Source organism: Setaria italica, chromosome IX (assembly GCF_000263155.2).
Source record: "Setaria italica strain Yugu1 chromosome IX, Setaria_italica_v2.0, whole genome shotgun sequence".
NCBI classification, from domain to species: Eukaryota; Viridiplantae; Streptophyta; class Magnoliopsida; order Poales; family Poaceae; genus Setaria; species Setaria italica.
Genome location: NC_028458.1, coordinates 51344021 through 51357885, shown reverse-complemented (window position 1 = coordinate 51357885; position 13865 = coordinate 51344021). Strand labels below are relative to the sequence as shown.

General features: G+C 48.3%; 2 protein-coding genes across 2 annotated transcripts; both read right to left on the bottom strand.

Annotated features, from left to right (window-relative positions):
- Window positions 1-1049: 1049 nt before the first annotated feature.
- LOC101772024 (proline-rich protein 4) lies at window positions 1050-2290 on the bottom strand. Its single transcript, XM_004984966.4, has 2 exons — window positions 2054-2290; window positions 1050-1955 (listed from the first exon to the last, which is right to left on the bottom strand). Exons 1-2 carry the CDS (start codon window positions 2217-2219, stop codon window positions 1369-1371), a joined length of 753 nt encoding a protein of 250 aa, XP_004985023.1. The 5' UTR covers window positions 2220-2290; the 3' UTR covers window positions 1050-1368.
- Window positions 2291-4473: 2183 nt separating this feature from the next.
- LOC101771620 (proline-rich protein 4) lies at window positions 4474-5987 on the bottom strand. Its single transcript, XM_004984965.4, has 2 exons — window positions 5755-5987; window positions 4474-5283 (listed from the first exon to the last, which is right to left on the bottom strand). Exons 1-2 carry the CDS (start codon window positions 5924-5926, stop codon window positions 4688-4690), a joined length of 768 nt encoding a protein of 255 aa, XP_004985022.1. The 5' UTR covers window positions 5927-5987; the 3' UTR covers window positions 4474-4687.
- Window positions 5988-13865: the final 7878 nt, after the last annotated feature.

The following is a 13865-nucleotide window of genomic DNA, read 5'->3' as shown; positions in this document are numbered from 1 at the left end:
TTTAAACGTATGAGCTGGTAACTTGACTCTAACTATTGGAGGAGGCCTTAGAACTGAGGCAAACAAGATTTTTCCTCCCCTTGACAAAAACATGCTAGGGATCATACCCGGTTTGTATTAAGAAAAACAAAACCAATAAAAATCTATGAAAGAAACGACCAAGTGAGACGATCAGAGAATAAACACATGAAGATCTACCATCACCACCATCATGATGAATGCGAGGATAGATAATTATCTTATTTGGATGAAGGTCTAAAAAAAACTACTCCCTCCGTTCCAAATTATAGGTCATTTTAGCTTTTTTAGATTCATAGACTTTGTTATGCACTTAGATATACCATATGTCTAGATGCATAATAATATCTATGCATCTAGAAAAGTTAAAACGATCTATAATTTGGAACAGAGGGAGTATTGATCTACTAGAGGTATGGGTGCCTGCTCCCACTTTTGGTAGCTCGTTGAAAAAGAGAGGGACCGGGACTAGAGGGTGGCTCTAGGATTGGAGTAGGGAGAGAGATCAGACTAGTTTTTTATGACATACATCTTGCAACAAATTTTGAGTTACAATTTTCAGAAATTAAATGGCACAAGTGTGTAATTTAGAAGTATTTATATAGCGTATTTGGGGATCTTAGTTTAATAATTTCAGTGGTGGGTAATTTGTAGCAGATTTATGGCTTACTTTATTTTATTTCTAGTAATAGCAGAGGTGTGTAGTTTATCTTGAGATTTAGAGATTACATTAGTTATTTTCCAAAATATTATAGGTGGATAATTTAGGTGTATATTTAGGGAGCTTCCTTTCAATTTTTTTGTTAGTGGTAAAAATTAGGTACTTGGACACTGAGTTAGAGGTGTTACTTAAGTTTTTTTTCCCCCTGTAATGGTTTATATGGGTGATTTAGAAGTAACTTAGATCCAATGGTTGTCAGTGATTCAGCTCCAAATTGATGGTTAGATGCTTTGTCTTTTTTCCCCAGAGTTCTATGTTTCTTTTTCTATTTTAGTAGCGTATCGGTTGTAAATTAACATGGAGGCTTCAATGAGGGAAGTAAGATAAACTATGAAAGCACTTAGCATGCTTTCATGCCAATGATGGTTCGAATTTCCAATTTCTTACCAGAGCTACATAAATGAAAACAGTTAAGAGAAAATTACACAAGAGACCTAATAATTATCTCCAATACATAGCACACACAATCTAAATTAACGCAACCTCATGCTGAACTAATCAACCTCACAACCTTTATTCCGAGGACTCTGCATAACCTGCAAAAGCCAAGAAACCACTGACCAAGCTTTCTAGTGCGCTGCAGGAGGAAAGAAAGGGAACTTCTTGAAGAACGGGAGCAGCTCCGAGAGCTACGGGTCAGCGACAGTTTTGCGCTGCGCCGGCGGGTGGTAGATGGGGGTTCGCGTCGACGGAGGTTTGTGCTCCGGCACGGGCACCGGCGTCGACGGTGGCGTGTACACCGGCGTCGAAGGAGGCGCGCTGTGCTCCGGCACGGGCACCGGCGGCTTGTGCTCAGGCACGACCACCGGAGGCTTGGTGACAGGCGGCAGGGAGTGGCCGTGATCTGGGACGTGAGGGACAACCACGGGCGTGTGGATCCCTACATGGTGGTGCTTGTGGAGGAAAGGGTAGCAAAGGATCGCCGAAGCGCACTCGGACGACGAGCGGTGCACCTCGCCGCCGAGCGCGACGAAAGTCTTGTCGCCGCCGCCTTGGACGGCCGGCGCCGCGACGATCTTGGAGGGCTCCTGGCCGGGGCATGGCTCGCTCGACGCGCTGTGGAGCTGCGCGAAGCATTCCCGCTTCAGCTCGCCGTCATCGCCGACGAGGTCGGCGGCCAGTGGGACGCTGAAGGCGCCGGACTTGTCCACCGGCCCCACGGCCGTGCTCTCGTACTCACCGTTGCTGTTCCTGCACTTCACGGCCACCTGAAGACCTGGGACAGGTAAACGACAGATCACTGATCAGCCGGCCAAACTGTTTATTGTTATCGGATTGATGATGGCAGGGTTTGTGCTTGTGTCCACTAACTACCTTTGAAAGCTGCCTCGGCGTTCATGTTCTTTCTCGCGCAATCCGAGCACTTGGCCAAGCCGACAACGACCGGCAGCTCTGTCTCTCCTTGCACGGCATTGGCGAAACCCATCGCCATCACAATGGCGCAAACGCCCAACAGTCGCTGCCGTGCTTGGATCTCCATGTCTACCACTTGTTGTTCGGAGTGGTTGAGGAAGGAGAAGATGTGGATGGGTGGGGAGCAAGGAGTGGCAGCGACAGGTGTTTATATAGGCGCCGAGGACTGACGACGCAGCTCGATCGACCGCGGTTGAGTGAAACGATTGAAGGCAACCATGGCGCATCTAAATTGGGCGCCGCTTTTGTAGATCGCCAGTTAATATGGCCGCGCGCAATGTGATCAGGAGTTTCCTTCAAGTCTACTCCTCCAGCTTTTCTCGTACGCACTGTTAATTGCTCAAGCACAGTAGCACATATGCACATGGACTGTTTCTCGTCACTGCTCACCATTTTGTGGCGTTCCTCAAAAACCATGCGAAATTCTCGAAAGGCAGAGATACATGTAGATTCTAGATTTCATTTTGGTTTTTTACATTGAACTCGGTGAGATTCACGTGAGTACTAATAACAAACTAACAATCATACTCAGTGGAGGTCTCTGCCGTTTCGCCACACACTGTGCTTCATCAAGTCGTAGAAATTCGTGGCCTCGATCTGTTCCGGTTCCAACTCCACCTAGCTGCTGCCGTGGCCATCTCGGTACGGTTTGATTTGTTTCTCTCGGTTCCTTATCGATGCACAATCATGCCTGAAGGTTCGGTGACTACATGAGCGTGAGAATATCGGGGATGCCACGATAAAGGCTTCGGTTCTGCGTTATTGTGAGTTGAGTGATGTAGTGTGCTCTACTCTGCTGTTTGAGTGGAGTGGTACGACCACATTGATGTCCCAATCCAATCGGACGAGTCGAGCTATTTTTTCCCTCTCTTTTCTTTTTCTTGTCTAGGGCCTCCCAGGGCTATAATCTTGTATTTTTTTTACTATATCAATAGAAACTTGCACTATCTTGTATGGTTTGTTAAAAAAAAAACTCCACCTACACTACTCTACAATGCTTTATCACTGCCAGCTCTAAAGTGCCCTTCACCGTCGGTTTTGGATCCGTAATATGTAAGGCGGCAGCGATGGAGGTACCCGCTGCCCCGCCGTCGTAGCCCCGGCACTGCCCACTGAGATAGAAGAGAGAGATCCGAGATATGAGGGGGAGGGAGAAAGAGATTTTGTCAGATCTAAGAGGGGAGAGAGAAGCTCACCAGGCGCCGCTGCTCCCACCTTGCTTCCCCGCTGCCGCTGCTCCATTGCTGCCCCGTCGCCGCTAGCCCATCGCTGCCCGCCTGGATCCCATGCCACGCCGTCACACCTAGCCCACCACGGCAGCTGCCCTGCTCGTCGTCGTGGCCTCACCCGCCGTCGCACCGCTCGCCACCGTGGCCTCGCCCGCTAGCCGCTGCAGGCCCGCCCCCAAGGGCTGCCTCCACACCTCACCCCACCACCGCTCCTATGCCGCGGCGAGCGGCTGAGGAGCGAGCGAAGGGGGGAAGGGAGGGGTAGCAGAGGGGGGAGTGGAGGGAGAGGCTTGACCTGGCTGACGCCGTCATCGGGGAGGGAGGGAGAGGGAAGGACGGAGAGAGGACTGAGGAGTATGCGGAGGAAGAGAGGGAGCTGATAAGGTGGAGAGAGAAGACGGGAGAGGAAAAGGGATGGAGAGCGGACGGGAGAAGGGTGCCGGACGCTAGCTCTCTTAAAATCGGAATCTATAAAAATTTCAGGTCCGAATCACGTATCACCGCCGGTTGGTATTATGAGCCGGCGGTGATAACTATCACCGTCGGTTCGCAATACAAAACGGTAGTAATGGTGCTTTTTATCGCCGGTTTACCTAAAACTATTAGTGATAGGCTGTTTGGGATAGCTGATTCTATGTGGCTGTTACAAACTTACATGGTGCTAACAAAATCAACAGGAGGCTTGATGATCGCCAGAACAACCATGTCATGTTGCTCCCCAGCTGCAGCGTGCCGTCGAATGCACCCGTACAGTCGTACAAGACACCAGGTGGCACTCGACAATTCGGCAGGCAGGACCGCGGTAACGGGTGGCGGAGATTGCGCCCATTTTATTTCGACCTCTGCGCGATCCGGCGATCTGGATCCGGTGCATATAGTGTTCAACTAACCGTGCGCTGTCGATTTGGAGAAGAAGGTAATGGGAAGAACAATGTCAGAGTTGGAGCTCGTTCCGTAGCTGTTGTGGCAGTACAAAGTTGTAGGGTGACCAGAGAACTAAGATGATGAATCTCATGAGACTATAGCATGGTAGAATTTCATCTTCACTATACAAATCCAACAAACCATCGCCATTGATCCCCAAGGAGAAGCTTTGATTTAGAAATCACTATCTTTATTTCTCAAATCACAAACAAACAACTGGCACTGAAACACCAATAGCGCCACAGCATACGGCACGAACCGAACGAAAACAATAAGTCACTGACAACACAACAACATCACCGAAACAAAAACGAACATCAATGAGAGTCTGAAACACGCCATCATCTTAGCCCTTTGCTGCAGTCCTGCCAGCACGCGCGCCCTAGTTCAATTTCTTGGGTAGCTTCTCCTGCCCGGCTGCCGCAGGTCGGGTGGTGTCGTCGTCGACGAGCGGCGGGCACGGCTTCTTCTTGTGCATGAACTTCATCTTCGGCTTCTTCTTGAAGAACGGTTCGGGCTCCTCCGGCGCCGGGGGCCTGGGCTCCGGTACGGGCGTGGGCGTCGGTGTCGGGGGGCCGTACGTCGGCGTCGGCGGGTTCGGGGTCGGCGTTGGCGTTGGCCTGGGCGGCGGCGGCGGCGGGCCGAACATGAAGTGCTTCTTCTTCTTCTTGCCGCAGGCGCACGCGACGGGGGAGAACACGGTGTCGGCCGCCGCGGCGAGGTAGATGGCGCTGGTGGCGGCGGCGGTGCCGTCTTGGGTGGGCGCGATCCTGGGCGGCGCCTGGCCGACGCACGGCGTGTCAGGCGCGCTGTGGAGCTGGGCGTAGCAGTCACGGTCCAGGTTCCCGTCGTCGCGCAGGAGCTCGGCGGCGAGAGGGATGCGGAAGACGCCGACGTCGTCGAGGGGGCCGACCGCCTTCGTCTCGTAGTCGTAGTTCTCGTCGGCGGCGGATTTGCACTTGATCGCTACCTGAAGGCCTGCAACGCGCCAAAGGAAGAAAATTTTAGTGTTCGCGGCCATGCCATGGGCCGCAAAGCGTAGTCAGGCCTACTTGGGCCTGATTCAGACAGAATTGTGGCCCAATCCACTATATGTGCTATAATTGGTTAGAGGGACAGAAATCCACAAAACATTGCAGAATGTGTAATTCGCAACAAAACCATTTGCAACAAATAATGAAGTGTGTCTAATATTTTTTCGATTTAAACTTCTCTAGTTTGTTTAAGATCACAAGATATTTGTTTTCTGCTGCACCTTATATTAAGATTAGAATAGAACATTTGAGTTACTTAGGAAGAACTACCAGTTGATTTTTTTTCTTGATATAGTGCAGAATTTTCGTTTGTCTTAGAAAGAAAGTAGCTACCAATAGTCAGGCCTTTTTTTTCATGGATGACACAGGACTAATCGAGAAGTGTAAAGTGTGCAAGCAGACCATTTGCATGTACCTTTGAAGGCATCTTCGGCATTGATGTCGTTGGGGAAGCAGTCCAGGCACTTGATCGAGCCAACCACGACCGGCGGCGGCGCTGCAGCCTCGGCCTTCCAAGCCGCCGCGCCGAAGCTGACGGCCAAGAGCGCAGCGAAAAGAGCCGCGGCTTGAGGAAGACTAGCCACCATGATGAAGCCCTGCTGCTTCTTCAGGAGGAGAGGATATCTGAGGAAGAAATGGTTGTGAGTTTGGATGGCGAGATGGTGCTTGGGTGCATGCATATTTATAGGGGCGGGGAGGAGAGGAGAGGAGAGTGAGTGACCTTGTGACACAGTGGCCGGCCGGCTCAGCGATTGAAGCCTGGGAGGGACAGGTACTGGCCGGTGTCCATGCGACCAGGTCGAGGGGGCAAAAAAGTTTCAGCAATAATTCAATGGACTTCTGCAGATTTCCAATGGAGCCGCGGTACTGATTTCATCATTCCATCCGTGATTTCTACCTTTTTCTAACCACCAACCTGTATTGCAATTACACCGAGCTTTGCATTGCTGTAGCTACCGGCCTACCCCGCAAAAGAAATTTGTGCCGCCGTCAAATAAGATTCTGCAGGTTCTTTCGTTTTGAGAAGTTGCCATCGGATACTAGAAGAAAACCGGGAGACTGCTACATTCTGCACACGGTACCATGTTACGAAAAATGCTCCAGGAAACCGTTCTTTCTTTTCCCAATACAGAACGCCAAGCTTCGAAATTACTAATCTTCATGCCTCCTGGGCCTTGTTGGGCGTTTGAAATTCGAAGCCGATCGCCAACGGTACAGTTCCTCAGCAATGTGGTGTGCTTCATCTGTCACGGTACGGTGGCTCATAAACCTCGCACGGCCGGCGCATGGATTGTGCGTGATGGGAGAGGAACAGGAGAGGGTGGGTTGCAGCGACCATGTGCGTGCCACCACCGATCGAGCACGAAACCCATACCGGCCTGCGTGCAGTACGCGTACGTTGCTCGGGGCTAATTGAAAAGGGTCGGTGGGAAACGAGCGGCGACAGCGTTGTAGTAGTGGCCTACTTGTGGGCAAGTAAGCGAACATGCTAGCTAGGCACGTAATCGTAATGGGCGCTTAACATTTTGGTTCGTAGTCGTAGCTGCACGCTTCACGGCGAACAACTGTGAACTGGCGAGAGTGCTATGATAATGGCCGGTGTACGCTTGCATCGTCCCTCGGCGTCCATGTGATAGACATTAGACAGACCGAGCGATTTCGCGGAGTTGGCATTGGAGGGTCGCTGAAAGGTAGGGTTCGTCAAGTACTGCAGAAACCGGCCGCCGCGGTGCATGGAGAAGGAATGATCGAACAGGCAAAGAGAAGTGTTTTCGAGCGTTCTTTCTCAGGTTTGGGCTTCACATTTTTCAGGTTTACTGGTTGGGACTTGGGTGAGGACTTAATTAGTTCAAATCTTAAACTTAGAATATATTTTTTCACAAACGAATTGATCGTTTCCAATCTAGTTGAATCACATGCTGTTTGGAATAAATGCAACTAGCAATCTGCAAGCTATCCGGCTAAATCCTCCTCGCCTTCCTCCTCCGGTCCGCCGGCGTGAGAGCAGTGGGCAGCCGTTGGTGGCAGAGAGGGCAGGCGGCTTTACGGCGAAGCCACTCGGAGATGCAGTGGTGGTGGAAGGCATGGGAGCAGGGCTCGCCCACAGCGTTTCGTCAGCGCGGAAGTCGTTTAGGCAGATGGCGCACTCCGACTGCAACGCGTCGCTCGTTGTCACCTCCTGCAGGATGGCCTCGCTGGCGGCGGCCAGATGTTCATCGTCATCATCATCCAACAAATCATCGACCCTTGTGCCGGGGAGGTAATTGGCGGATAAGGAGGAGGATGCGGGGATCGGCTGCACCGTCCCGGACCTCGGGCCAGTAAGGACGAGCATGAATCTTCCATGTCCCTGGCCTTGCCGGCGGGAATTCACCACCGACATCTGCTGGCCTTGCCGGCGGGAATTCACCGCCGACATCTGCATCGCACCAGCACCACAATGGGATGGGATATTTGGGATTGGGATAGGAAGGGAAGCCATAGATACATATAGGAAGGGAAGCCATAGATAACATACTCACCTGTGTATGTATCCCTTCATATAGGCACCAGCGGCGGCGGAAGCTCTTGTCGGGTTCCAATTGTAGGAGCCGGAGCCGGAGTCGGAGCAGCAGCAGCTCTTGTCGGAGTCGGACAAGGATCGGAGACAAGATCTGCTGATGCACCTGACTGCGGATACGGATACGGTACGGCTTCCGATCCAGGGAGTGGAAGGAGGGTATAGGCAGAGAGGCCACGACGAGAGAAGGCCCGTCGTCCGAGACGGCAGGCAGCAGTTGATGGCCGGGGCCGTGGGTGGTGGCGGCTCTGCCTCTGCCTGCGCCTGTGTCGTGGAAAAGCAAGGAAAAGGGTGTTAAGTAACGGCGCAGTCCCTTCTCTCCCGATAGCAGATGAGACGTGAGGAAGATGTAGAAGATCACCCGTATCCCTTCCTAGTAGCACCCGAGATAAGCACATAGGAGACAATGTAGGTGGAACTTGTTTCTCTCTTATCATAATAGATGGGTACATGTTCCTTTATATAGCCTTGACCCTCCAGGAGTATATTTGGTATGAGCTCACAATTATCCCTAGGTTTAGGGATTTCTCAACACTCCCCCTTGGATGAATACCACGATCAACTATACCTCATTAAAACTCCTAAAAACCCAATGGGAAAAATATGGAGAAAGAGTACATAGTGTCGCTAGATGTGTTGCACATGTTGCCTCGTTAAAAACCATTTGTGAGAAAATTCTGTAAAACTGATTTATGGGAAAAAGAGTGCAACACATATCTTCAGGACAATTTATAATCTTCGAAATTATGGAAATCAAGATCTTCTGGATCTGTGAATAAGGGCAAAATACTCAGGGGTAATCTCCCCATGAATCTTGCAGGTCTCTTAGTCATCTCATGCCAATACCGCGGGTACACTTTGTGAATGTAGTAGTTGGTAAAGATTTAGTGAACAAATCAGCAAGATTGTCACACGACTGGACTTGTAAGACACTCACCTCACCCTTCTTCTGGAGTTCGTGAGTGTAGAAAAATTTAGGAGATATATGTTTGATCATATTACTCTTAATATAGCCTGTTTGCATTTGTACAACACATGCTGCATTATCCTCATAGATAATGGTGGGAGTTTTAGTAGTATTAAGACCACATGACTTCTGAATATGGTTAGTCATTCGTCGCAGTCAAGCACATTCACGTGTGGCTTCATATAATGTAATAATCTCAGCGTGGTTTGTAGATGTTGCTACTAAAGTTTGTTTGCACGATCGCCAAGATACGGCAGCACCTCCACAAAGAAACACGAAATCAGTTTGTGATCTTGCATCATGTGGATCGGACAGATATCCAGCATTTGCATAGCCTACCAAGCTTAGGTCTTGATTCTTTCAGAAAAATGGGCCAAGATCTTCGGTGCCCTTGACGTACCTAAGTATTGTCTTAACACCTACCCAATGTCTTCTAGTTGGGTTTGCACTATGACGAGCTAGCAAGTTTACTGCGAAAGCAATGTCAGGCCTTGTACAATTTACCAGATACATCAGTGCTCCAATGGCACTCAAATAGGGAACTTCAGGTTCTGGAGGTTCCTCGTCATCACTTTTCGGTCTAAATTGGTCCTTATCCTTATCAAGTGATCTGAAACCATCAGGGGTTTTAGAGGATGAGCCTTTGACATCTTAAATCTTTCTAGGACCTTTTTCGTGTAGGTTGACTGGTGTACAAAAATTCCTTCAGGGAGATGCTCAATCTGCAGGCCCAAGCAAAACTTAGTTTTACCCAAGTCTTTCATTTCAAACTCCCCCTTGTGGTAGGTGCTCGCCTCCTAAAAATCTTCTGCGCAGCCTATTATGTTTATGTCATCAACATAGACTGAGATGACACAAAAACCCTTCTGGAATTTCCTAATAAATACACAGGAAGAATCAATATCATTAATGTATCCCTTCTTCAGGAGGAAGTCACTTAACCGGTTGTACCACATTCGACCAGACTGTTTAAGCCCGTACAACGCCCTCTCCAACTGAATGTTGTACATGTTACGATTTGTTTTAGAATCCGGAATTTTCAGTCCATCTAGAACTTTCATATATATATATATGTATATATATATATATATATATATATATATATATATATATATCTGAATTCAAGGACCCATACAGGTATGCGGTCACTACGTCCATCATCTGCATTTTCAAGTTTAAACCTGCTACCATAGATATTAAATATCGAAATGTTATGCCACTCATAACTGGAGAATATGTTTCGTCGTAATCGATGCCGGGTCTCTGCGTGAACCCTTGTACTACGAGCCTCGCTTTGTATCTCACCACCACATTAGTTTCATCCCTCGTTTGAACAAATACCCATTTGTATTCTACCGGGAATATTTTGGACTGGCCTGAATACTTTCTCTTCGAAAGTGAGTGCAATTCCGTCTCTATTGCTTCTTTCCATCTGACCCAATCAGAGCGCTTCCAGCACTCTGCCATGGACTTTGGTTCAGGATCCTCAATCATGTCTGCGATCTTAGAGACAAAATTAATGTCCACATTCGTAGTCTTTCTGTTATATAGTTCTCCAGATTCAGCATAGTTTATGGAAATTTCTTCAACTGAATCATCTGGCTCATCATGATTTCCCAAATTACTTGAGCCTGGTTGTTCCGTTATCCTTGTGCTATTATTTGTATTTGTGTGTACAGTTGCACTAGTACTTTCACCTTCAGGGTGTATCTCTGTCGGGACCACTGAATCGGAGCGTAATGCATTCTCTCTAGCAACTTGCCTTTGCGGGCGTCCCCGCTTGGCTTTTACTGAGTCATCTGGATCTCTCCCCCTTTTCCTAGGATTAGGGAGTTGGATAGAGTTCATACCCTCCAGGGGTATATCCCCAACTTTCGGTGAGGTCCCATAGTTGTACGCTAGGGTGGTGATATTGGCACATATACAGCACAATCGAACTTTCGCAGATGTGAAATCATTGGTTGTTGTCCACGCGCTAATTGATGAGGGGAAGTAGAGTAATATGCAGATGGCCTATATTGGATTAAGGCATCAGCGTGCAACACTGCATGTCCCCAACAGCTGGTGGGAAGTCTGCTATCTTGTAGAAGTGGTCTGGCAATTAATTTTATTATTTTTATTAAGGATTCAGCAAGTTTGTTTTGTGTGTGCACATGAGGCACAGAATGCTCTACATTGATGCCCAGGGCAAGACAAAAGTCATTAAATGCTTTTGAGGTAAACTCTCCAGCATTATCCATCCTAATTGCTCTTATGTTGTTCTTCGGGAAGCTGGCGCGCAATCGGATGATCTGGGAAATAAGTTTTGCAAAAGCGTGATTCACTGATTCCTTGTAGACAGCAGGCATACGTGGCTCCACCTAGTAGAAGCATCTATAAGGACCATAAAGTACCTAAACGGCCCTGGCAGGGGGTGAATAGGACCACATATGTCACCTTGGATTCTCTCCAGGAAACCCAGTGACTCAGTCTTTATCTTCAGATAAGCGGGTTTAGTTACTAGTTTTCCTTTAGCACAAGACATGCATAGAAAGTCTTTAGGAATTTATGTGGTTTTAATGCCATGACCAGGAGAGCTATTTATGATATTTCACATCATCCTTAATCCAGGGTGTTCGAGTCTTTCGTGCCATATTGTAAATGACTCGGGGTTTTTAAATATAGTTGACATTGCAATGTATTCTCGAGGTGGCTTAATTTTTGTGTAGTACAGTCCAGAGGAGATGCCCGGCGCTTTGTCTACCACTGTTATCTCACATTCGTCTAATGTTGTGATAAAGGTATTCAACACCATTTTCACAAGCAGTTGTAACGTGGTAGCCACTACGACGAATATCTTTAAATGTGAGGAGAGTACGTACAGCTCCTGGATACAAAAACACTTCTTCTATGAAGATGCTAGTATTATTAGGGAGTACCACAACAGCTCTGCTGGAGCCTACGATGTGGCCATTGCTACCGGCAATCGTGGTAATATTTTCAGTCCTTTTCCGCAATGTCTGAAAATATTTCATCTCTCGGAGTATCAAGTTTGTGGAAGCGCTATCAACTAGGCAGCGTTCTTCTTCAGCCTCCATCAGGAAAGTACGGCTCTTGTGCTATTAAATAAAGTACTAATTTAATTCATCATGCCTAATGAATAAAGAAAGCACGTAAGCAAACAGGATAAATGTAATTAAAATAATACTATCAACCAAAACATTCATGCCGAGAGTTCAACCAAATAAAATAATGAAGTTGCTCAACCGGAGCATTATTACATAACGACCTAAATTATTCTTCTGGAAATAAATCACACTGGCTAATAAATAATTTAAAGCAAATGATTGATGATTGTATGATCTACTCCACATCCAGGAGATCCTCGTCATCGAGGTCATAGTCCTCATCACCCACATGGGCGTCTCCCCCTGTAGTGGTGGCATCGCTGTTGGAAATGGGGTCAACGTCCATAGCTGCTGACTCAAGGTTCTTTGGAGGGTCCGGTGGCTCCGGGAAGTGTAATCCAGTTTGAGCATCTACGAATGCCTGGATGAAGTGTGCCTCCGGATTTTGGCGCTTCTTCCACTCTTGATATAGCTTAATAAAGTGTGGCTCGGCAGTGCAGGTACGGGACCAATGCTTCTGGGATCCACAGCGAAAACATCCCACATTTGAATGCTTCGCCCCATTTGCATCGCCTTTGGAGCCCTTCAAGGACTTGTTTTTGCCATTGCCATTGTGCTTCTGGCCTCCATTCATGTACTTCTTAAACTTTCCACCCTTTGACCCTTGCTGACCATGATACTTTTGGCCCTTGTTTCTGCAAGGACCCTTACCCTTGTTATTGCGGAAACTGGCATGTGCTTCAGGTTGTGCTTGTGTTCCAGCAGGGCGCATGTTGAAGTTCTTCATCAAGAGCTCATTCTAAGCCTCGGCAGCAAGCAACACGTTAATGAGGTCACAGTACTTTATGTACTTGTTGTTGCGGTACTGCTGCTAGAGTACCATGTTGGTGGGATGGAAAGTCTCGAGGGTCTTCTCGATCATCTCGAGCTCAGTGACAACTTGGCCACAGAAGCGAAGCTAAGCCACGACACGGTGAATCGCAGTGTTATATGCCTCGACGGTCTTGAAATCAACAAAACGGAGCTGGGCCCAATCACGCCTAGCCTGTGGGAGGAGCACTGCGTTCTACTTGCCGAAGCGCTCCTGAAGCTTCAACCATAGGACCAGAGGGTCTCGCACCTCCAGGTACTCCATCTTCAGGTCGGGGTGGATGTGATGCCTCAGGAAGATGCAAACTTTTGCCTTCTCATGGAGCAGCGGTGCAGGAACACCGGCACCAGGCCTGGCGATCGTGGAAGTCAGCTGCATCACCTTCAGGTGGAACTCGCAATCGAGTGCCCAGGTCTGGTAGTTCTTGCCGTTCAGCTCAAGAACCTTAAACTCCGTCTTGTTGATCGCAGCCATCACCTATCCATGCAAATTAACTTCTGGTAAATATGCATGAAATATTATTTACAGCCGTGCATATTAATGGTCGTATGAAACATGGACAATCATTTTTTCTGCTAATTATAAGAACTATGGTAAAAAAATCAGCGCAGAAAAAAAAACGAAGGAACAAAACTGAAGTACATACGCAAGGCGTAGCGGCAGCGGCCGGTGGCGCGCAACAGCCGGCGGGGCTGTAGCAACGACCGGTGGCACACGGTAGCCGACAAGGCTGCGATGGCGTCACGCGTGGGGAAGGGGTATATACGTTGGCGTACATGCAAGGCATGATGGGTTGGCCAACAATGGATACGCCGGCGTACATACATAGCATGCTGGGGTGGCCGGCATCTCAAACCAGATCGACGGGAAAAAATACCGCCGATAAAACATGATCCAGTCTTTTGATCGAGTAAACTAGCCATAAAACCAATCTGCTAAGGTTCTATATTGCATTGCTAGATTACTTGAAAGAAATAAAAATACTCGATCCAGATTGAATCTAGTATACATAAAAGATTAG